The sequence below is a fragment of the Xiphophorus couchianus genome, chromosome 7 (genome assembly GCF_001444195.1).
Source record: "Xiphophorus couchianus chromosome 7, X_couchianus-1.0, whole genome shotgun sequence".
Lineage (NCBI taxonomy): Eukaryota > Metazoa > Chordata > Actinopteri > Cyprinodontiformes > Poeciliidae > Xiphophorus > Xiphophorus couchianus.
The window spans coordinates 749,130-774,365 of record NC_040234.1 but is presented as its reverse complement, the minus strand read 5'-3'; the positions used below and the strand labels follow the sequence as shown (position 1 = coordinate 774,365).

The following is a 25,236-nucleotide window of genomic DNA, read 5'->3' as shown; positions in this document are numbered from 1 at the left end:
GAATTGAATTCTGGTCGAAAAGTTTGATTTTTGGTTGAGGTCAATAATTAATGATGGATCAACCATCAAACAACCATCCAATTCTAGCTAAGTAACCAGTGTTGAAGAGATGTCATTGAATCAATGCTGTTTTGTGATTGAATTCTAATGATTGAAATGCCAAAGTCTGATCAACAACTGATCATTGTTGAATCAATGTATGCTGTTTGTCACACCCCTTGATTCCTTTCTGTACATTTTCTTAATTATCCATAAACATTAATACTGATTGTGCATAATGTGAAGACACAAAAACATACACAAGTCACTACAAGGAGTGGAGCTGTCCAGCACCCCCATTTACATGAGTGGTATGTCCCAACCATACAGCCCTTTCGCTGTTGGGTTGTTTGCAAATTGCAAAAGACGTTAATTCAATGTTGAATTATGATCGAAAAGGTTGAAATTATGATTAAAGTTCACAATTGACGGTGGATCAAACTTGTGTTCTTCAGTACACATGATTTCAATTGATTTCTGAATAACAGAATTTTGCTGAATTGCAATAGTCTGAATGGGGTGTGTTGAAGCAGAGGAACATCTAAAACACGCAGGACAGAGCACCTTGAGGACCAGGGTTGGGAAAAACTGGTAATCAATTTTGAATCAATGTATGTGCTGCATTCCTCTGCCTCCTCTCCCATTGCCCCACCACCAACCTGAACCATTGATACAAAGCAGGATGGATCCCTGCTTTCATGTTGTTGATGCCAAATTCCGACCCTACTATCTGAATGTTGCAGCAGAAGTCGAGGCTCATCAGACCAGGCAACGTTTTTTCAATCTTCTCTTGTCCAAATTTGGTGAGCCTGTGTGAACTGTTGCCTCAGTTTCCTGTTCTTAGCTGACAGAAGTGGCACCCGGTATGGTCTTCTGCTGTAGCTCATCCACCTCAAGGTTTGATGTGTTGTGCGTTCAGAGATGCTCTTCTCTGTTGTAATGAGTGGTTATTTGAATTAATGTTGCCGTTCTAACAGATCAAACCAGTCTGGCCATTCTTCTCTGACCTCTGACATCAATGAGGCATTTGAGCCCACATTCTGGGCGCAAATGGATGTTTTCTCTTTTTCGGACTATTCTCTGTAAACCCTAGAAATGATTATTTGTGAAAATCCCGGTAGATCAACAGTTTCTGAAATACTCAGACCAGCCCGGCTGGCACCAACAACCATGCCACGTTCAAAGTCTCTTAAATTACCTTTCTTCTTCATTCTGATGCTCGGTTTGAACTGCAGCAGATTGTCTTGGCCATGTCTATGTGCCTAAATGCATTGAGTTGCTGCCATGTAATTGACTGATTCAACATTTGTGTTCATGAGCAGTTGCACTGGTGTAGCTCATAAAATGGGTGGTGAGTGTATATGTGAAACTTTATTCACATTAAATAATAACAATCAAATGAGAATAAAAAGTAATTTAGGCAGAAAGCTGTATCATCCAGATGGGTGCTCGCACAGTCTGAGGCCTGGCTGCCGCAATGCAGATCTATAAATTTAACCAACAGCCTGCAGTTTGCTCTGAAGCTCCTTTGCATGCTCTGATTTCAAAGCTGGCTCATTTTTTTTTAATCCCATACACAATTTATACTTAACTTTGAACAGTGTAACCTTTGATTCTCACCTGGGACAATCTGATTTATTATTTAAATAAATCATGGCCAGTTATCCCTGTGGTAACTTTTCTGACACCACCTGCTTAAACCAAAAAAAGTAAGAAGGAGGCCCCGCATTCACAGTCTGTATTCATACTGAAAATCAAGATCAAACGAGCTTTTGCCCTTCTGCTCCACTGGAGGTTTCTGTCCTCCCTGAGCTCGCCTTAGGACCTCCCTAAGGCGGTTCAAGAGCCCACTACAGGCTCGCCTCACCGGGTAAGTGAAAAAACGATAAAAGTAATGGTATTTCACCGGTAGTTCAGGTATTTCAACCTGAACTATACTATATTTATTATTTAAATAAATCAGAGAAGTCACTAACCTGACCTCTTTGTTACCAATCACAGCCTGCCACATCACAATACATAAAGACAAACTGAATTGCATCCAAATTCCAGGCTTAAAATTGTTTAATATTAAAAAATACTTAAATTTTGGCTTCTTGGTACATAAACAACTTTGATCTGCTGCTATATTCAAACAGTGTAGTTTCCTATTGGTTTGTTAGTAACTGAAAAGTGCAAAGTAGTAGATTATGTCCTCAGTCCACCAATAAGAGGAAAGGCTACTTCATTGCTCCAAATAGTAAAACGAAAACAAGAACAGCCTGTGTGACACCCACAGTGTTCAACTGATACTGTAGATGTTTGTGAGGAAACATAAAAAGCAAAAAGTCACCACCGACTATCACCTGTGGATGGAAATAATCCAATATCTGAGTCAGTTAATGAAGTCCCAATGAGCCACAGCTTCTTCAGCGTTGAAGGGTTAGTCCAGATGTTTTATGTGGAGTGCAGAAGTCATGTCTGCATTCCAGATGCTGATAAAATTGCTTTATACGAAATTTTTCCACAACATATTACAGCGAGCTTAATGAAAAGTGATGAAATCCTCAAAGAGGGGGAAGTCTAACCACTAAACTGAGAAAAAATTTCCTGTTATATTTTAAAAACCTTGTTTTCACAGGTTTTTATAATCCCTAAAATAAACTGAAACTGGTCATACACTCCTCATTGGCAGAAATGAACTGTCCCATACTTTAAAGCTGCAGTATGTAACTTTTATAAAAATATTTTTGTACGTATTTGTTGAAACTGTCACTATGTTGTGACAGTATGGCATGATACAGATAATTTGTGAAATGTCATGATAATAAATTTTGCATTGTCTCAAAAATTATTGCGATAAACAATAATATTTTTTGAAGACCATTTTAAACTGATGTAATGGTAATGACATAATAATGCAAGCACATTCTGCCAAAAATAAATACACTTTATTTTCAAAAGAACACTTAACACTGGAAATGGTAAATTAAATAAACAAAACAACCGAAAACAAAAATAAAATGGACTCCAAGTCTCCGTTAATAAAAAAATGCACTTGAATAAAAATTAAACACAACATAAAATAAAAACTACATTGAACCAAAAGAGTACAGACTATAAAGTCTGTATAACATATTGCCCTTCAATAATCATTAGATTTAGATAGAGAAGATGGCTATATCAGACTACCTGGTGCAATAGTTCACTCCTCCCTTACGCTAAGAAAATGAGGAAGGGATCGGTCAGTGGAGAGCACCGGAGTTGCGCCTTTTTTTATTCAGTGTCATCAATAGAAAGAGAAAAGGGCAGGAAGAAACGATAAAGCCGATAAATTAAAATGATGTCGATCATTTTCATTTATCATGCGATTATTTGATTTATTATTTATAGCAACAGCCCTAACTCATCGTAGGTCTGACTCATTCGTTTTGGTCTGGAGTGGTGCATTGTGCATAGTGAGGAGGTGGAGGAGATCAGTTTATTCACAAATTATCTGTGTCATAACATACTGTTACGATATGGTGACAGTTTTAATAAATATGTAAAAAGTATATTTTTCATAAAAGTTATGTAACTGCACCTTTAGGACACTTTCTAACTTCTCTCCAAAAATCGCTCACATTAGTAGGCTAAAGTTTGACTGAGGCTGTCTGTTGTATGAATCCGCACAGTTAGCTGATAGTGAATAAATACATCAAGATATTGAAAAAAAATTTCAATTGAAAAAAAAACATAGTTGATGCTTAAACACTATAGGCAGCCTTTTCCAAAACCCAAAGAGTTACTTTAACTGTGCTAGGCCTTGATTTGGAATATTTGAAAAGAATGTTAGGTTTATGACATCTTTGTTTTCCAATTTTGTGTTGATTATATGTATACCAAAAAATCCTATAATCCTACAACTACAGATGAAAACATTCTTATCATCTATAGTTTTTTTTATTTATTTATTGTTTTGTGAAGGGTGGAACCTATAAAATACTGTGTTTGCATAACACAGTATTTATGCATTTATGCATTTTGTGTTTTTTAATCACAAAAACAGGGGAGTATAATATTGTGTAAAACTAACACAGTTTTATTATACATGCTACCAACAAAAAGATTTAGGACAAAGGTGGGAAAAATTGATACCAGGTGTATTTTTTGGTTATCAATCTATGACTGACTATGCTTAACCAGCTTGTGCCAGACAACAGCCTCAACCCACAACTTTAGCTAAAAAATTTTAACTTTCTTTGATTGTTAAAAAGCTAACTTAACAGGCCTCTTGCAGGAAAATGTAGTTGTTTAATCCCACAAATATAAAAATTTCTAGTTTCAGTTGCTCTAAATAGTTACAGATCTATCTGACTAGTTTAAAATTTGATCCATTTTTATTCTAAATACATAATGAAACTTTGACCAAAGAAAATATTAAAAAGCTGTTAGCCTTTCATCACTCTTACAATTTCATTACTTTTAACCAACTCTTTGCAATATGACATCTGTCTACTAGAGGTGAAATAACTTAACAGAATCTAAATTCAAAACATCCAAACTGTTCCTTTAAAGTTGTAGACAAAGCAGCAGATAAAACAGGCCAGCCCGTTTCTCTCACAAAGTTTCTGGATCATAGGTCTTTTTTTTTGTTTGTTTAATGTTCTGTTGACAACCCTGCAGCCTTCTGTGTGCAAAAGCATCACTCAGAAGGGCTTAACAGGTTTAATTCGAAAAACAGGATGGAAGAAAACAGAAATCAACCCGCCTGGGTGCCGCAAATGGCAGAACCCCGGATTTCTCACAGTATGTCAGGCAGAAACAGAGTCCGGCTCCAGCCACTGTTACCGCTGCTTCTTCTTCTGCTTCAGAGACTTCCTCCTCTTCACGATCATCTCGTACAGGTTGTCCATGCCCTCGTGAAGCCCCTCTCCTATGATGGCGCATGCGGGTTGAACGTGGTACGTCGTGGAGGGCGCGAGCTCGTGCAGGGCCAGCTGCTTCTCGATGTCAGCCACTGGCAGGGACTTAGGCAGGTCCTGCTTGTTGGCGATGACCAGCAGTGGTGTGCCCTGGTTCTCCGCGAACTTGGTGACCTTATGCAGCTCGGTCTTAGCCTCCTCCAGCCGGTCCACGTCCACCGAATCCACCACGTAGATGATGCCATCTGTGCAGCGGCTGTAGGACTTCCACAGGGGCCGCAGCTTCTCCTGTCCCCCCACGTCCCAAAAGTGACAGCTGATGCCCTTCGCTGTGCCGTTACTCAGCCTGATTTTCTCCGTGTTGAAACCGATTGTGGGGACGGTGTTGACGAATTCGTTGAATTTCAATCTATAAAGAACTGTGGTCTTACCGGCAGAGTCCAAACCCAGCATGACGATGTGAAGTGACTGGAAGGCAGAGATGTTGGAGAAGCTGTTCCCCATTTTGATGTACCTTCCACCGCCTCCCACGCAGGAGGATTGGATCCACCCTCCCCCAAAACTGGAAATGACGGTTCCACAGCTCAGACTCGTTAATTCCCGGGTTGAGGCAGTAAAATACCGCAGGTCGGCAAACAGTGGGGTGATTGATGGGCTCTGCTTGGCCCTTGGGAGCAGCAATGGAAAGGGAAGCGGTGTGCCTCCGCAGGACGCAACGCGCCGTTTATAAGTATTCCCCTCACGCACTTGCATCCATTTGATGACGAGGAAAACACCACAGTTCGAACACTCCTTTAAAAATGTCACAGCTTTGACAGACAAGCACAAAATATATCTGTGATTCTCCAGAAGTCAAATAACATTTCCCAGCCAGAAGTGAGCGTTATTAAGCATGGGGAAAGCACACAGATCCAGCAGTCCAATAGCAACAAAATTCCCAGCTGCCTCTTCCTTCGTCGGCTCCGTGTCAGACAACCCCTCCTCTCCTGTCGCTCGCTGCAGCCTTTCTGATGTGAGGCTGACAGAACATCAGAGACAGCCCTCGATACGCTCCACCCCTGCAGGACGGGACATGTGCCAATGAGGCAGCATACGAGCGCCCTCACGAGCCTCTGCGGCGATCCGTTTAACGCACAGAACTCCCCAAACGTCTCACGTCTAAGTGATTGCTAGAACCCGACTGAAGAAGGTAAAATTCTCCAAACAGCTTTAATTTATAGGATTTTCGCAGTTTGATTTTAAAAAATGCAAACTTAGCGGAAACATAAAAAAATAGATGGTCAAAATAAGCAGAGGTGGTTGCTACTAAGTACTAAAATACTACTTAAGTAACATTTTAGTAAGTAGCATTTAAGTACTTAAGTAGCATTTTAGAAAAAAAAAAACTTTTAGGAGTAGTTTTACTGCACCATAATTTTTACTTCTACTTGATTAATATTATGAAGTATTGCTTCTGTTACTTGAGTTTCATTTTTGGCCATTCTGTCCACCATAAATATTTACAACAAAATTCTCAAACACAGATATTTTTATTTATCCTATTCCTTATGCCAGTTTAGTCAATCTCTATAAAAATATCAATATTGTTTGTTGTTAGGTTTTGAATTATTTTAAATGTAAAATACTTTGGAGGTACATGTCTTCTTTGAGTCATCTGGTTCATTTGTACCAATTAATTTAAGTATCTCGAGATCTTGTTCACGAAAAAGAGGGAAAAATGGAGCGGGACATCGACAGGCTGACTGGCTCAGACCGGGCCCTGAACTGGTCTGTCATGGTGAAAAGAGAGCTGAGTAAAAAAGCAAAGCTCTCAATTTACCAGATGATCTACATTCCTACCCTCATCTATAGTCATGAGCTTTGGGTCATGACCGAAAGAACAAGGTCATGGATAGAAACGCCCTAAAAAAATTTGTTTTCTCCGTAGGGTGTCTGGGCTCTCCCTTAGAGATAGGGAGATAAGCTCAGTCACTTGGGAGTGACTCAGAGTAGAGCCACTGGTCCTTCACATCGAGAGGAGCCAGTTGAGGTGGCTCTGGCATTTAGTGGTATGTAGACTCAGAGGAAGACCCAGGACACACTGGAGGGACTATGTTTCTCGTCTGGCCTGGGAATGCTTTGGGATTCCCTGGAGGAGCTGGCTTAAAAGTCTGTGGAGAGGGAAGTCTGGGCCTTTTTACTTAGGCTGCTACCCCCATGACCTGACTCCAGATAAGCTGAAGAAGATGGATGGATATTATATATCATATCAAGTAAAAGCAAAATCTAACAAGAACTGGCTCCGAATTACAGGCTAAGTTCAAAGTCCATATCTTTATCTCACTAAGATCACGTGAGGTGACTTTACACTGGATGCACATGCAGAAATTGACTCACATCCCACAGCTGAAAGTAAAGAGTGGAGCAGAATTTCTTCAGACAGATGTCATAAACTGGTAGAAGAAAATGTCAATCAAGTTATTTCAACCAAATCAAGTGTGTATGGCTTGAGTTATTTCCTTGCAATCAGAAAGTTGTGGATTTCATTCCTCTTGCCAAATGTCAATGTGCTCCTCAGCAACATACTTAACACACATACTGACCTGACCACGAGTTAACGTTTTTAAGTGTGACTGGGTGAATGTCACTCTAGTTTAAAGCTCTTTATGTGGTATGACTAAAAAAAGAATCCATCCATCCATCCATCCATCCATCCATCCATCCATCTGCTGACTCAGCATCAATTCTATTATTTTGTCCCACTCTATTTTTGATTTTCTTCTACAAAGACATTGTTGTAGATGTATTTTCAACATCAACATATTTCCTAATAGTTTCCTAATATAGAAAATTATTTTAATGGGTTATTTAATATTTACCCTATTTTTTTACTATTTTTCATGCCATGAAAGTGACTTTCTACACTGGGTAGATTTTTTTTTTTTAGTTGTAATGGTAATTATCTAATACAAGGGGTCCCTAAAGTGGGTCCTTGAGGGCCGGCCTCCTGGATGTTTTAATTCTCTCCCTGGTTTAACGCATCTGGATCAAATGATGGCTCATTAGAGGCCTAAGAAGAACGCCGACATGCTGAAAAGGTTGTTGGTGCCACCAGGGAGAGAACTAAAACATGCAAGATGCTGGCCCTCGAGGACCGACATTGGGGACCCCTGATCTAACACATACTGGGTTTCCCATGTTGGGTCTCCTCTGTAAAGAATCAATGCATTGATTGCTTCTACCGTGACAGTGAACCAACTGATGTGCCGCATTCAGGAAAGTTGAAGTTAGAAAGTTTAGACAACATATACCTCCCATAAATTTAACTCACAGGTCCTAGTGGACTTTTGCAGTCCAATTTGAAACATTTTGGCTGATTCTTCTTTAGGTTCATTGTCTCAAGACTGCTGCTCCACCTCTGTAAAAGTCATTTCCCATGACTTGTACTACTCATTACTCATTACTTCTAGAAATTTAGAGCACACTTAGAAAGTCCAGAGAATACTTACTTATACGTATCTAGCAACCCAGTAATCCAGAGGATACTTACTTACACTTATTTAGCAACCCAGAACAGGGATTAGAACCTAAATCCAGAAAAACTACCTTAGCAACTACTTTTTAGACTCCTATTCTTCCAACTCAGAAATGGAATTAGACTAGAGGATACTTATTTACACTTATCTAGCAACCCTGAATAGGAGTATCTAGTTTATTTACTTTGGATCAACTTTATTAGATTTTTTTCTTCATTTGCTCTTTCCTTAGGTTTGTTATTTTTGTTTGTATTTCCTTTTAATTCATGTAAAGCACTTTGTATTGCCTTGTTACTGAAAATGTGCTATATAAATAAAATTACCTTTACCTTACCTTATACCTTTACTCATTGCTATCAGTGGTTTCTTCATTCCCCAACCCTTATATTCCATGTGACTTTTGTTGTCATTATCATCTGTTACTATATGCAAACTGTCTCCCATCTTTTTTGTTATAATATAGACATATTATGTGTGACATGTGATCAACAAGTAATTTATCTTGGTGAATTTATGTTTAACTTAATTATCAATTTTATTTTTATGGAAAAAAATGACATCAGGATATCCATTTAAAAAACTGATTGTCAAAATATTCCTAAACACTTGCAGTGTCTCAAATAAATGATAACCACAGGTTTTTACATTCTGCGTCTGTATTAAAGGTAAAAAAATTAATTTCGAAAAACGAAATTATTTTGTTTTACTTTGAAATATTCCATTTAAATGTAACAGATCATGTGTAATTCTTAGATCGTCCACCAGAAGGTAGCAGAGAAGGATCCATCCATTATGCTACACCCATTTCCCTGGTGGGGTTAGAAGCCATGTTAGTGCCTAGCTCCAGCGGTCAACAGGTAAGAGGCGGGGTCAAAAGTCCATCACAACACAGAGACAAACAATTATGCTTGCACACACTCACACCTAAGGAGAATTTAGACAAACCAATCAACTTCACAGTCATGTTTTTGGACTGGGATTAAGCCAGAGTACCAGGAGAGAACGAGCATGTGCAAAGGGAGAACATGCAAATTCTATGAAGTTTGCATGGGCCAGTTTCCTGTTTCCCAAGATTCCTGGGCCAGGAATCGAACTCAGGAACTTATTCCTGCAAGGCAACAGTACTACTAACAGAGCAGGACACTGTGCAGCCCAGCATATGATTCAATGTATGTTGAGGAAAGTAACTTTATAGTAGATATCTCAGAAAAATATTTTATATACAGGTATGGTGTCATGATTTCAGCCCTTCAGCTCTACCTTGACTGTGCTGATTACTCATTACCCCTCACCTGCACTGTGCTGCTCCCTATTTAAACAGCTGCTGTCACCAACTCAATGGGAGATCGTCCGTTGCCCCCGTCACAGCTTTCATGCCTTGTTTCGTGTTCAAAAGAGTTTTCTGATCCTGCCTGTTTTTTGACCACAGATTTTTGCCTAGTCCTTCTGCTGTAGGAACAGTTCTGACCTCCTGTCAGTTCTGAACCCTGCCTGCCTCTGACCCTGCCTCCTGTCTTCTGATTACTGATTTTCATTGCCTGAGACCTTCCCGTGCACGACCCTGGATCGATTCAACGACTCAGCCTCTGGTTGGTGGATTTTGTCCATGTCTGTTTGTCCCCTGAGTCCCCAAGACTTCCCACTGTCCCCTCCACAGGCTGGATTCCCGACCCCTGTGGATCCCCCATTCCTGTCCAACCAGTGTGACCACACAGCTTTTGTAATAAAACGTTTGGTGAACTGTCCACTTGTTTTGGGTTCTGGCTGATTTTGCTTTAACATTACATATGGAAAAAATTAAGAGATCACTTAAAATTCTCAGTTTTTCTAATTTTACCTTTTATAGGTCTATGTTTGAGTAAAATGAATATTGTTCTTTTATTCTATAAACTACTGACAACATTTATGTCTCTTCCATCTACCTCCAAAGAACGCTCTGTCAATATTTCACTGGAACCTGGATCATCTCAAGAACCCCCTGCAAAGAGACCACAACCTCAGAGACCACAGTACTTCTCACCCTGGCGGGAACTCACCTCCTCACACCATGTAAGATCATTCCATTTCCTCAGAATTCAACCTGTCCAATTTGCCATCAATTCATCATCTTTCCCACTGCCTTCAGAGTTCTGACGACCCCATCTTCCCATCCACAGGACAAGAACAACCACACAATCTGATGTTTCATCATTGTTAAAATAAACCTTATTTATCTGATTTCCTGTTTTACTGATTGTGTTCTGCATGATGGTTAAAAGACATGAACCCACCATGGCACAACAGTATTAATGTTTTAACTCTAGAGTTCAGAAATCAATATTTGGTGGAGGTTTTCAATGCAGCAGTCTAATTTTTTTTCCAGAGCTGTATGTAATGTAACCCACAGTAAAATCTCCCTTAAGCATGCCTCATTTCTCGATCAGTGTTTCCCAACCCTGGTCCTGTGATGCTCAAGGTTGGTGCCCATGGCATTGGTAATGCCTTTTTCAGAGACATCCCTGATAATTCCAGCAAGACAATGCCGAGATATGTTTTGCACGTGTTACAACATCGTGGCTTTTTTTTTTGGAATGTGTTACAAGGCATACATTTCTAAATAAATATTTGAAAAAAAATAAAGTTCATCCATTTGAAAATTACATAGCTTGTCTTTGCAGTGAAATGAATTGAATATAGATTGAAATCCGGGTGAGTGTTGGTAGTTGTGCGCTGCTTTACCTGCTATCTGGTAAAGCAGATGTCTTTTTTTCCTGCATTGAGCCTCGATATAGCCAAACTCCATCATTGTGCTTGTTTTTTAAATGCCATATTAGATTTGTTGTGTTGATGCATTTTGACATATTTCACCCCAAAGTAATTTTCGGCCGCCCCCACAATACACAAACGTCCCCATTCACTGAGCATTATAGTTTCACACAACATTACTTAGGATTTGTTGCCGTGTGCTTACACAGTGTGAAGGAAAGAGGATTTACGCTGTAACAAGCAGCTGCGAAGTGAGATAAATGTGATTGCTTTTGCTGATTCGCAACAAGAGAGAGTGATCAGCGATCACAGTTCATACACTTTTTCATGGAAATCGAACGATTATGATCGGTTGGCACACCTCTAAGTTACAACTCTGTTTGTTTTATGCAGAGTCCCAATTTAATTGGAATTGGGATTGTATATAAAGTTATGTGTCACTCATTTCAGTCCCGTTCTTTATCGTTTGTAACTATCAGGAATTTTAAGCTTTTAAACTTTATAAGATTGCTTTTAAAATTAAGATATATTGCTTTAAAATATAAATAATATGTGCATTCACCATTTTTACTGGATGTGCCAATCATTTTTCCTACACAATTTGGCATTTTAAAATATAGTTATAAAATAGGTTTCACATAAGATATATTGCTTTAAAATATAAATAATATGTGCATTCACCATTTTTACTGGATGTGCCAATCATTTTTCCTACACAATTTGGCATTTTAAAATATAGTTATAAAATAGGTTTCACATAAAATTGTCATGGAACGGTGGGGTGTAGGTGATGGTGAGGCAGACGCAGCAGACCCAGGTAAGGTAAATGGTGTATTTAATGACAGGAACACAGTCCAAACAACGAGCAGCAGGCACATGGACACACTGATCACGAACAGACTAGACATTGACGAGGACCCGACGAGGAACAAGGAACACAGGTGGAGTTAAATACATGGGAGGGTAATGACAGAACGAGACACACCAGGGAACAATCAAGGGGAGGACAGGACAACGAAGAGACTAAAGGACACAAAAAACTCTAAATGAACACAGAAAACACAGATCCTGACAGTACGCCCCCCTCAAGGGCAGCTACCAGACGCCCACAAAAAAAAAACACAACGAGGGTGGGCGGAGGGGCGCTGGACGGGGGGCCAGAGTCCAGAAAAAACAAAAAACAACCCACCAACGTGGGCGGAAACACAGGAAGGGCCAAGATTCCAAAAATAAACAAAAAACTACCCACAGGGTGGGCGGAGGCAAAAGAGGTGGGAACCACGGAGGTGGTCTGGCGGTCGTCCACGGCGGCGGGAACCACGGAGGTGGTCCGGCGGTCGTCCACGGCGGCGGGAACCACGGAGGTGGTCCGGCGTTCGTCCGCGGCGGCGGGAACCACGGAGGCGGTCCGGCGGCCGTCCGAGGCGCTGGAGGCGGGAACCACAGAGGCTGGACCCCCGGAGGCGGTCCGGCGGCCGCCCGCGGCGCTGGAGGCGGGAACCCCGGAGGCGGGAACCCCGGAGGCGGGAACCCCGGAGGCGGTCCGGCGGCCGTCCGCGGCGCTGGAGGTGGCGATGAGGAGTCCCGGGGGCCGCCCACAGACGGCGACGACGAGCCCCCCGAGGCAGGGTCTCTGGTGGAGCACAGAGAGTCGGGGTCTCGGTCGGGGCACAGGGGGTCTCAGTTGGAACGCAGGGGGTCTGGGTCTCGGGAGGAATGGATAGAGTCTGGGTCTCGGGTGGAACGCAGGGGGTCAGGGTCTCGGGAGGAACGCAGAGGGTCAGGTGTCGGGAGGAACGCTGAGGGTCTGGGTCTCGGGAGGAACGCAGAGGGTCTGGGTCTCGGGAGGAACGCAGAGGGTCTGGGTCTCGGGAAGAATGCAGGGAGTCTCTGGAGGAACACAGGGAGTCTCTGGAGGAACACAGGGAGTCTCTGGAGGAAGTCCAGAGCGCAGCCTCGGGACCGGCTGCGGAGGCGAGCCGGCGCGAAGCCTCGGGACCGGCTGCGGAGGCGACGGCTCAGGAAAGCGACGAGGGGCCGGGTCTGCCGGCGGCTCACGTCGCTGACTTCCCGGATGGAGGTATCGACGGGGGCCGAATCCGGGGGGTGCCAACACCAGCCTTGTTCCCCGGAAAAGCTCCCGCTGTAGGTCAGAGAGAGCTACAGCCAGTGTCCTCTCCTCCCTGCCGGATCTCCGCCTCGGGCCGCTCTGCCCCTTTGGAGGGAACCTTCTTAATACAGCTGGGTCCATAATTAGCAAGCCTCACCAATCGGTCTGGTCGCGTCCTTCTGTCATGGAACGGTGGGGTGTAGGTGATGGTGAGGCAGACGCAGCAGACCCAGGTAAGGTAACTGGTGTATTTAATGATGGGAACACAGTCCAAACAACAAGCAGCAGGCACATGGACACACTGATCACGAACAGACTAGACATTGACGAGGACCCGACGAGGAACAAGGAACACAGGTGGAGTTAAATACATGGGAGGGTAATGACAGAACGAGACACACCAGGGAACAATCAAGGGGAGGACAGGACAACGAAGAGACTCAAGGACACAACAAACTCTAAATGAACACAGAAAACACAGATCCTGACAAAAATATAGTTATTTCACATAAAATATACTTCTAAAATAGATTTACCTGATGTTCTTAGCAGGAAGAGGAGCCCTCAAATTCTGCTCAAGGTCCCATACAACATTGGACCGGCCCTGCATGACAAGCAAGATCCACTGCATTGTGCAAAATGGCCTAAAGTGATATGGCAGACTTTGGATCTTTTGTCACTGCAGTGCCTGGCCTGGCCCAACTCCGTTTCGGTCCTAATGTACTCCGGCCCTGGTTGTTTTGCATTGAGCAACTTCAAAGTTGGGCGGGTTATCAATCAAATTCAAGTTCAGCTTGGATATTATTTCAACTGAAAGAAAATACAGTGCCATTGAATATGTCGGTAACACTTTACTTGACAAGGTGTGAATAAGACTGACATGACACTGTCATAAACATGACATAACACCTGTCAGCATACCACCAAGAAGGACGAACCATATCCAACAGGATTAACTGTGGACGCAAGAGGAAGCTGTCTGAAAGGGAATGTTCGGGTGCTAACCCGGATTGTATCCAAAAAACATAAAACCACGGCTGCCCAAATCATGGCAGAATTAAATGTGCACCTCAACTCTCCTGTTTCCACCAAAACTGTCCGTCGGGAGCTCCACATGGTCAATATACACGGCCGGGCTGCTATAGCCAAACCTTTGGTCACTCGTGCCAATGCCAAACATCGGTTTCAATGGTGCAAGGAGCGCAAATCCTGGGCTGTGGACAATGTGAAATAGGTATTGTTCTCTGATGAGTCCACCTTTACTGTTTCCCCACATCCGGGAGAGTTACGGTGTGGAGAAGCCCCAAAGAAGCGTACCACCCAGACTGTTGCATGCCCAGAGTGATGCATGGGGGTGGATCAGTGATGGTTTGGGCTGCCATATCATGGCATTCCCTTGGCCCCATACTTGTGCTAGATGGGCTGCCAAGGATTACCGAACCATTCTGGAGGACCATGTGCATCCAATGGTTCAAACATTGTATCCTGAAGGCAGTGCCATGTATCAGGATGACAATGCACCAATACACACAGCAAGACTGGTGAAAGATTGGTTTGATGAACATGAAAGTGACGTTGAACATCTCCCATGGCCTGCACAGTCACCAGATCTAAATATCATTGAGCCACTTTGGGCTGTTTTGGAGGAGCGAGTCAGGAAACATTTTCCTCCACCAGCATCACGTCGTGACCTGGCCACTATCCTGCAAGAAGAATGGCTTAAAATCCCTCTGACCACTGTGCAGGACTTGTATATGTCATTCCCAAGACGAATTGACGCTGTATTGGCCGCAAAAGGAGGCCCTACACCATACTAATAAGTTATTGTGGTCTAAAACCAGGTGTTTCAGTTTCATTGTCCAACCCCTGTATGTCATAACAGTAGTCATAATAATGTCATTAAGTGTTATTACACTGTCAAAAGCTTTAACAAAACAGTAATAATATTTCCCCCTACCTGAAATAAAGCAGAACAAGTAGGACCAACAAAGATTTCATTAAGCTTTATTACACTGTCAAATGATTTAATAACAGAGTCATTAACAATTCCTCTTATATCAAGTGAAACAAGTAGCAATGATGTCATCAAGTGTTATTACAGTGTCATTAATATTAATTCTCACCTCAAGTAAAGTAAAACAGGTAGCAACAGTTATAAAGATGTCATTAATTGTCATTACAGTGTCAAATGCTATATTAACAATCATTAATGTTAAGTCTTACCTCAAGTGAAGTGGAAAACACTGGACTATTTATCATAGCTGTAGAACAAACCCTTTGTACATTGGAATATGCTAGAATGGCCCTTAGCGGCTGGATAAAGTAGGAGTTTTGAGGCAGAGAAACGGTGCTGAAATGTTGGTGTTTATTCACCAACATTCAACAAACAGACAACCCTGCTTCACAATGGCCTAGGGTTCTCAGCAGCAACCACCCTGCAATGCGGCCAACATGCAGTCCGTGGCTGCTCCAATTAACAAACCCACAAAGAAAACAGGGTAAAACAAAATACATACACACAAACAAACTTTGACAAAAATAATCAAATCTTCAGAATAATATATGTTAGCAAATAGGAATTGTGTTTTTGCATTCTCAAAGTTGTGGCAGGATGCTAGGTCACAGCTTTCAATATCATTTAAAGTGCTTAAGGCTCTTACAGGTGCTGCTGCTATTTTTACTTCACTTTCTGCCTTTAAATGCTGTAGTTTGATTTTTTCTTGCTCAAGCCTTGCCTTTGTTTCCACTTCTTCTTGTTTTAACTTTGCCAGTGCTTCATTTTCCTTCAACTTCCATTCATTCTCCATTTGGTTGACCTTAGCTTGCTGTGCAAGTATTTCTTGCATAGCCTTTGCTTGTTCTACTTTAGATGCAAATTCAGCTTCTGCCTCACAACTGCTTGAAGAATATCTCTTTGAGCGTGCAACTGAATCGTCTGGGAACGATGTTTCAGTTTATGAATCTCCAAATACAGACCTATAGTCATTTTGTTTAGCATCAACCTTACACTTTCCTTTTCAAGACGATCATTAAAAGGCTGATCAATATTTTCTTGTCGTTTAGCAATAATCTCACAAATGTCAGTTGTAAGCACAGTACAGGCATCCATCCTTTTTACTACGTTTGGGGTCATGTTTTGGTTGCAGCGAATGGGTTCATAATGTTGTTGTACAGCCGCATGCTTGTCCCTTATGTCATGGGTGGCACTGTTTAAATCTTCAGGTGAGCAGAAAGCCATCAGTTTTGTTCTAATTTTTATAGCTGACTCCTTCCAAGAATCATATACTCTGTTAAATGCTCGTTCATGTTTCTTTGCATCCTGTTCATGCATTTCTTTGCCCTTTTCAGTTAGGCGTCTTTCACGATTGCTGGATCTCACCTCTTACTGTTCTACGTTGTCGGGTTCTTCAGCAGGGTACAACATTTTGTTCCTTTAATGTGTGTGTTTGCGCTTTGTAGTAATGTCTGGACTTAAATTTGAATAAGTGTTGCTTTAACTTTAAGACTATGTGGAGAAACAACCCTCAGATCAGATATTTGAACCATGGAGGTAAACAATTTAACATCCACACATATAGCAAATATGACTGTAAATACTGCTGATGTACTGCAAATTATTTAGAGGAAAACCAAACCATGCAATTTAAGAAATAGCATTTACTTAATGCACACCCACCGTAACTTTAAGACATTAAACTACGACTGCAGTTAACACTTTAAACTCTTAATTACTGTGCAGGTAATTTGATCTCCTTTTTTCAAAGTCCTTTTTGAGTAAAATACCTGAACCTTTATGAATAACCGAGTCAGAATCCAATATGAAGAGCTGTGATGAAGTCTCAATGATTCTTGACAGGAGTAGAATCTCTTTAGGCTGGCGCAGGCCTCGCTCGACTGACACGTGGGTTGCACTCGTCTAACATGGAACCGTCTTTCACTCAGCGAAGAGTTAGCAGTCCGTCAGACCCAAGAAAACACAGAGAGCTTCGACGGGTGCAATAGATTTGTATTTACTTCTTTCCAAACCAAGTTTGCTGAATAGCACTGAATACACCGTGCTCCAAATACATCGTGAAAACTAAAAGAAAAGAAAATACATTTGCTTAAGTGCCTTTGTTTGACACAAAACATGAATACATTACATAAAAACGCTAACTTCACAAACTAATGCTGTTCTAAACATGTACCTCGCTCCGCTATCCAAGGGATGCAAAGTTTATGGCGGTAAAGTCCGTGTAGTGCTGCTTTTAGCCTTTTCTGAAGAATGTGCGCTAACCCAGAGTCATAAAGATGAAGAACATCCTCCTCTTCCTCTTGTCCGTGGAATATTTTCAGGTCCTTCTCGATATTTTCGCCCAAAGTTCTGATTGACAGGAAACTAGCAACACTTCCTCTTATTTTTCACTTTAAATGAAGGTACTAACTTAAAGTGAACCAAACTACAGCGCCCCTAGTGGGTACTATGGGTAGCAACCTGCAAACAGCATAAATAATGGAATGGGCATTTACACAAAGCATTACTTGTTCTTCAAACAGAGGGTTTAACTTCTGGTCAGTATAATGTAACTCTGAAATACTGATTGACAAACTAAAACAGAATTACTTATTGTAACCCCTCAGGTTATATATATATATATATATATATATATATATATATCTTTTCTCCTACACCCCTTAAACATTTTCTTAAATACAATGCATCGTAGACCTTTCACCTTAAACAGTAATAATCACCTTTTACTTAACCTTGTTAATGTTTTACACTCACATATTGGAGGTTTTATACACTGTAAAAGCCCATAACATAGTACACACGGGTATGTACTATACCTGTGTGTACTATATTGTACACACAGGTACATTTACGCAGTAAATGTAGCGTTTTGTTAATAACTGTTATTTACTACCACCAGTAAATGCATCAATTTTACTTGTCTCTACTTTACTTTTCAGTCAAGGGCAAAATCAAGTTTAAGCAATTTGATTGGCTGTGATGGACTGGGGCGAGAACGGTACTAGAGGTGTATGTGCCCGCTGCTACGTACTGGCAGTCGGCCGGCGGCCGTTCATGAACGAGGTTGGACTTATGTCGCTGTGGACTGTTATTTTTTTTTGCTAACCATTAATTAGGTATTAATCACAGGAAGTGCTACAACTAAATATTACAACACAATTAGTAATAAGATTTTTAGCACATTTAGTGCAACTGTGCTGTCTCAAACTTGGTGAATCTCTTCTGGACATTTTTATAGTGGGTGATGACTCAATCCACTATGGTCACTTCAAAAAAGGAACAAAAACAAATAAACAAAAATGCAATGTGATCTTTTTTCAGCATTTATTTAAATATCATTCCAATAATGTCCCTTGCTGCACACTGTCAGAATACTAGACTGGCAGACAAAGTCTACAGTAGTTAACTTGACTGGTTGCCATAAAGTGCAATACAATTATTTCCTAATACAAGGAGCATAATGACTATAACTGAACAAAATTATTCTGATCAAATATTTGTTTGGCAAAAATGCATCCAGCCTATTGTTATTCAGAATGCATCATTTAATGTATAGTATTAGGCACAAGAAGTTTATTAATAGATAAATAGATTAAACACTAGTTTTACATTTGATAACAATTAGTTGTCTAAAACGTAACTTGTTAACTTAGATGATGGATGTTGATTCCTGCTCCCCCTTCCCCACTTACCTGTCCTCTCACACTCCCCTTCACAAGACGAAAATAGTAACACAAAAATGACTTACCTAATTTTCTTGGAGAATATTTCATCTGCTTCTTTCTCTTTGGTCAAACTTAGACTGACTTTATTGTCATTTTGCATGCACAGGGTGTATACAGAATGAAATTTCGTTGCATACGGCTCAGAACAATGTTTGAGGTTCCAATGTTATGAGGTTACTCCAGAATAAAATAAAATACAATATAAAATATAAATGTAAATATAAATATAAAATATAAAGTGCAGGAATGACAGTAAAATAGAAGTTATTTAGCTACGTACAGTACATGTGCAAGGTATGAAGTGGAGACCAGTTTTTTGAGTGATGACATCGGAGGTGTGTTGTCCGATCCGGACTGACTGAGGTCTGTCGGTGAGGAAGTCTAGCAGCCAGTTGCGCAGGGGGGTGCTGAAGACCAGGTGTCCCAGTTTTCCTGCCAGATACTGTGGGATGATTGTGTTGAACGCTGAGCTGAAGTCCAGGAACAACATCCGCACATGAGTGTTCTTCTCCTCCAGGTGAGCCAGGCTCAGGTGTAGGGCGGAGGAGATGGCGTCCTCAGTGGAGCGGTTTCGGCGGTAGGCAAACTGGAACAGGTCGAATGTGGAGGGGAGTCTGGAGACGATGTGTTCTTTTACCAGCCTTTCAAAGCACTTCATCATGATGGGAGTCAGTGCCACAGGCCGGTAATCGTTGAAAGAGGTGACTTGAGGTTTCTTTGGCACCGGAATGATGGAGGCAGTTTTGAGACAGGCTGGCACTGTGGCTTGGTCCAGTGAGGTTTTAAAAATGTCTGTTAGGACACCAGCCAGCTGACCTGCGCATTCCCTGAACACCCGCCCAGGTATGTTGTCAGGGCCTGGGGCCTCTGTGGGTTGACTCTTTTCAGAGTCTCCAACATATCGGCTGTGTCCAGGCAGAGTGTCTCCTCTTCCTGGTGGGGAACAGTTTTCTTTGCCGGACTACTGTTCAGTGCCTGTAATCTGAGAAAAGAAGAAGTTATTGAGTCCATTGAGAAAGTCAGCATCAACTTCGCCCACTGGGGGGGAGGATGGATTGTAATCTGTGATCGCCCGTATGCCTTGCCACATACTCCTGGTGTTGCTGGTGTCGTGGAAGAACTCCTGTATTTTCTGACTGTGGGACTTCTTTCTCCGGTGGCTGGTCCTCATTATGATCCTCCACACCTGTAGCATGTCTTCATTAGCCAACTTTGTCCATTCCACTCTCCACCATGTGTCCTTAGGCTAAAATGTAGAATAGAATAGAATTCAACTTTATTGTCATTGCACTGTCACAAGTACAAGCAACGAGATGTAGTTTGCATCTATCCAGAAGTGCTCTACGAGATATAAATATTAATTTACAGATGTAAATTAATGTGTGTATGTGTGTATGTGTGTATGGACTATAAGGGGTTATAGCAAGAGATATAGATATTGTGTATAAATATAAATATGGGAGCTATATGCACAAATTATACAGAATATACAAGAATGTTAGGGAATGGATTATAGATAAATAATGGCAGATAAAATTTACAGGTTGTATGTGTGTGTGAAGAAAACAGCCCGTGATGTGTGTGTGTGTGAGGATAGTCCATGTGTTATTGTTGTATGAGAGGATAGGGGAGTACAGTCCTTATAGATTATGTTTTATGTCAGGAGGCGTTCAAAAGCGTGACAGCTGTGGGAAAGAAGCTGTTCCGGTGCCTGGTGGTTCTGGTCTGTAGGCTTCTGTAACGCCTCCCAGAGGGCAGGAGGGAAAAGAGTGTGCGTGCTGGGTGAGTGGAGTCCTTTGTGATTTTCCCGGCCCTTTTCAAACACCGCTTCCTGTAGATGTCCTTGATGCAGGCAGCGGTGCCCCGGCGATATACTGGGCAGTTTTCACCACCCTCTGCAACGCCTGCCGGTCGGAGACAGAGCAGTTCCTGTACCAAGCTGTAATACAGTTGGTGAGGATGCTCTCAATGGTGCAGCGGTAGAAGTTTGTGAGGATCTCTGAGGACAGGTGGTTCTTCCTCAGGGTCCTCATGAAGAAGAGGCGCTGATGCGCCTTCTTAATGAGGGTCAAAGCTACAAACATCAGTTCTGTTACATACGCATTACTCGATGCTGGAGCCAACACCAGTTTGGTTTCAGAAGAACTGACCAAGAAGCTAGCGGTCAAAGGCAAGCCAGCAAGGTTATATCTTGATACAGTAGGAGGAAGCCAAGAAGGCTTATTTACTCAAAGTGTGGATCTTGAGATTTACTCTCTGCATGATGGTAGCATCTACACACTTAATGGTGTAAGAACACTTAAAAAGTTAAACATAGGACTTAGCTGTCTCGTGACACCTGACGAGGCAGCCAGATGGGATCACCTAGCAGACATCCCTATTCCCAGCATCAAGTCCAATGGACCTTACCACAGGGGCCGCTTTTCATTGGCTGATGCCCATGTCACGTGTGCGGCCATCTCACAAACACACTTAGCTTCCCGTTAGCTAAGTACAGCATAATAGCAGTACTGATACAACTTCTACACCTTGAAGCCTGTCTGCTACACAGTTGTACGTCTACACAGTCTAAACAGATCAATATGCAATGTGTCTGTATCTGACATACACTAAAGATTTTATTTTAGCAGAAAAGGCTTTGGACTAAACTGTTACTCGTGTTAGCCACTCTAGCACCAAGTACAGCTAGTCAATCAACCATCGCTGTGTTCATGGAAGCACTGATTAATAAACGAGAAATAAATATCAATCCTGGAAACTTGATATCGTAACGGACTGAATGGTATGTTTTTAATGTAATCTTTGCTCATCTTGTGGGGCGCAGGTGGTTGCCACGGTAACAGGTATGCTTAAACTACAAAGAGAGAGAGAGAGAGTAAAAAGGTACGAGTGGTTTTGAGTTGATCACCTGTTCAGGTTATTTTACCTTTGTTTACCTTTGCTGTGGCGCATTACTCGCTGTAGTTTCTAAACGTTGGACTAATTACCTCGTTCATTTGTGAGTATACGTCATTCACAACAAACATCAAATAGAACAAATATATTTCATAAAATTTTAACAAACAAATGGCTTCTACCGTGGTAATTATTTGAAATTAAATGAATTATATCCTAACTTCAGAAGATTTGCCTTTACCTTTACAGAGCTCTTTGGTTCCTCCTATCAGTCTGTAGCTTCTCATATTGAGGTCATCAAACCAAATTTCAGATCTACCATAACTGACTGACACTTGCTGGCCTCAGGTTTGCAACCAGCTTGTGACTGAGAAACCAGTAACGTCCTCCCAGATGATCACATGAACTTGTTAGTTCCTCTGTCCATTGTAGTAGCTAATATATTGTGAAAATCCAGTAGAAATGATGCACTAATCGAGTCATGTTTACATAGAAACAACGCGCTGTGAGGCTTTGCTTGTGAGACTTGCGGTCATATGGGTCGGTTGTGGGCGGAGCTTGGTAAGGTCCATGATGTGCACCTTGTCATTGGACAAGATGCTCCCCGTCTTCTCATAGCTGAAGAGTATTGCATTGAGGAGGTGTGCTTTAGATCATGCACATCAATATGATGCAGATACCATCTCCACTGTAGAAAGAAACTTCTTTGTGGATGATTGCCTGAAATCCTCAGACTCACCCCAACAGGCCATCCGTCTAGCAGCACAGCTGATCGACCTACTCATGCACGGAGGATTTTGCTTGACTAAATGGACAAGCAATTCAACTGAGGTCCTACAGTCTATCCCAGAGGAGGAACATACAAATCAAATACCATTGTTGGACCAAGATGGAGATCCATCTTTGGAAAGAGCTCTGGGGGTGTTCTGGGACATAACAGATGACTGCATCACCTTCATCATCAAGGTTAAGAACTAACCCAGCACAAAAAGAGTCATGCTTAGCACAATAAGTTCAGTTTATGACCCCTTGGGGTTAGTTGGCCCGTTCATTTTACAGGGAAAGGCACTGTTTCAGGCACTATGTCACCTGAAGCCAGGTTGGGATGAAACTATCCCAAGTGACATTGTTAGACGACCTACCAAAACTCTGCAGACTACAGGTGCCTCGATGTCTCAGACCTGAAGGTTTTACTGCAGCTTCAGTCACCATACAAATTCATCACTTCTGTGATGCTTCTGAATTGGGTTATGGTGCTGTTAGCTATCTTAGGGTTGTAAGCAACAATAACATCTACTGTAATATTGTTCTCTCTAGGAATAGGCTGGCTCCTGTCAAACCAAGCACTATTTCAAGACTAGAACTGGCAGCCACTGTAGTAGCGGTACAGTTTGATCAGAAGATCCGTCAAAGCTTCGAGCTACCCCTCCTGGATTCTGTCTTCTGGACAGACAGCACTATTGTCCTACATTGTCCTACATCAGGAATTAAGAGAAACGGTTCCAAACCTTTGTTGCAAATAGAGTTTCACAGATCCGTGAAGTCTCACAAGCCTCACAATGAAAACATGTCTGCACAGAACTAAACCCTGCGGATGATGTTTCAAAGGGACTGTCTGCTGAAGAACTCATAAACAGTGAGCGCTGGCTCAAAAGCCCTGCCTTCCTGTGGCAGGAAGAGGAGTTATGGCCTTGCCAGCCTGAACTAGGAGCTTACCTCCGGAAGCAGAGGTAAAGAAGTCAAGTCAGACATATGCAGTGTCTTCTAAGCTCACCATTCAACCAGCAATTGACTGTTTCATTCAGAGGTATTCCTCCTGGTACATACTCAAACGAGCTATTGTATTGACCCTACATGCTAAGAATATCCTTCTGAAGAAGTCTGAACCCAGACTATGAGGTCCAATAACACCAAACGAAATGAAACTGGCAGAGATTACCATCATTGACTACATTCAACACACCCACTTTACCTGTCCAATAAAAGGAGAAGGCATCAGGAAGTTAACTCCAGTACGACTCAGTGATGGATTACTCCACGTTGGAGGAAGGCTCACCAATGCTCCAATAGCCGAAGCGGCGAAACACCCTGCAATTTTGCCTCGAAACCACCATATTAACCATATTATCATATGGCATTTTCACAAACTCACAGGTCATTCTGGATTTGAAAGGGTACTTGCTGAGATTAGACAATTCTTTTGGATTGTCTGGGCTGTGAAGCAAGTCCTAGCACAGTGTGTACCTTGCAAAAGACAAAGGGCTCCAATCAATACTCAGTACATGGCCGACTTGCCCATTGATCATGTGACTCCATGTAAGCCGCCTTTCACTCACGTTGGAATTGATTATTTTGGGCCCATTACCATCAAAAGAGAATGGAGTGAGGTGAAGAGATATGGCTGTCTATTCACTTGTCTAACTACCAGAGCCATCCACTTGGAGGTGGCGCACAGCTTGGACACAGATTCATTCATAAATGCTCTTCAACGATTTATGGCTCGTCGTGGGACACCTCAACTGATACGCTCGGACAACGGGACAAACTTTGTTGGTGCTCGTCACGAATTGCGGAAGGCTTTGGAAGAATGGAACCAGCAAAGGATCACATAGGGGGCGTATGGGAGAGACAGATTCGTTCTGTGCGCTCAATTCTCATGAGCGTTGCAGGACAACAGACTTTGGATGATGAAGGATTAATGACACTTTTCTGTATCATTGAAAACATCATCAATGGGAGACCACTAACAAAGTTGTCAGATGACCCAAGACATGGTCAACTTTTGACTCCCAATGATTTGCTTCTGCTGAGATCAGAGTGCGCTCTGCCTCCTGGTCACTTTGTAAAACAGAATCTGTATCATCGATTTTGGCGCCATCATATTACAGGCTTTAGCTTAAAAATCAATTTCTTAGATTTTATATCAAAGCAGAATACTAATCCAGCCGATGGTCATCTTAGGGTGGAACTCAATACAAAATGCATATTTGTGTTGCTTGTCAGATATTTTGGAGCTGGTATCAAAATACCATGACTCTAAAACATATTCTTATTAACTTGTTTGGCATATTGGTAAACAAGAAATGAAGTTGATGCACTCTGCTGAACAGCAAAGCACACCATTTCTGGATTTAAGCAGGACACAGCCATGTTAAATTTACATTTCTGACACCAAATCTGCCCCACTTTTTCAAACAGATGTTCACATTTAGAAAAGCCAGTCCATAAATCATTTAAGAAGGTAAAAACAACTGACATTGAATTTGTTCATTTGCTTGAATGGGATGAGATGCAACTTTAAACCTTTAAA

General features: G+C 41.8%; 1 protein-coding gene and 2 long non-coding RNA genes across 3 annotated transcripts; 1 reads left to right on the top strand and 2 right to left on the bottom strand.

Annotated features, from left to right (window-relative positions):
• Window positions 1-1,771: 1,771 nt before the first annotated feature.
• LOC114148917 (uncharacterized) lies at window positions 1,772-13,545 on the bottom strand. The gene is made up of 2 exons (XR_003596383.1): window positions 13,297-13,545; window positions 1,772-1,864 (listed from the first exon to the last, which is right to left on the bottom strand). It is a non-coding gene; the product is annotated as an uncharacterized LOC114148917 (long non-coding RNA).
• Window positions 1,774-20,804, top strand: LOC114148916 (uncharacterized). Its single transcript, XR_003596382.1, has 3 exons — window positions 1,774-1,876; window positions 17,523-17,530; window positions 20,793-20,804. It is a non-coding gene; the product is annotated as an uncharacterized LOC114148916 (long non-coding RNA).
• LOC114148915 (ADP-ribosylation factor-like protein 4C) lies at window positions 3,032-6,009 on the bottom strand. Its single transcript, XM_028024429.1, has one exon. The coding sequence runs from the start codon at window positions 5,673-5,675 to the stop codon at window positions 4,845-4,847; it is 831 nt and encodes a 276-aa protein (XP_027880230.1). The 5' UTR covers window positions 5,676-6,009; the 3' UTR covers window positions 3,032-4,844.
• Window positions 20,805-25,236: the final 4,432 nt, after the last annotated feature.

What these genes read in the sequence shown, in the direction of transcription:
- LOC114148915 (XM_028024429.1), bottom strand. Translation starts at nt 5,675, where the DNA reads ATGCAAGTGCGTGAGGGGAATACTTATAAACGGCGCGTTGCGTCCTGC.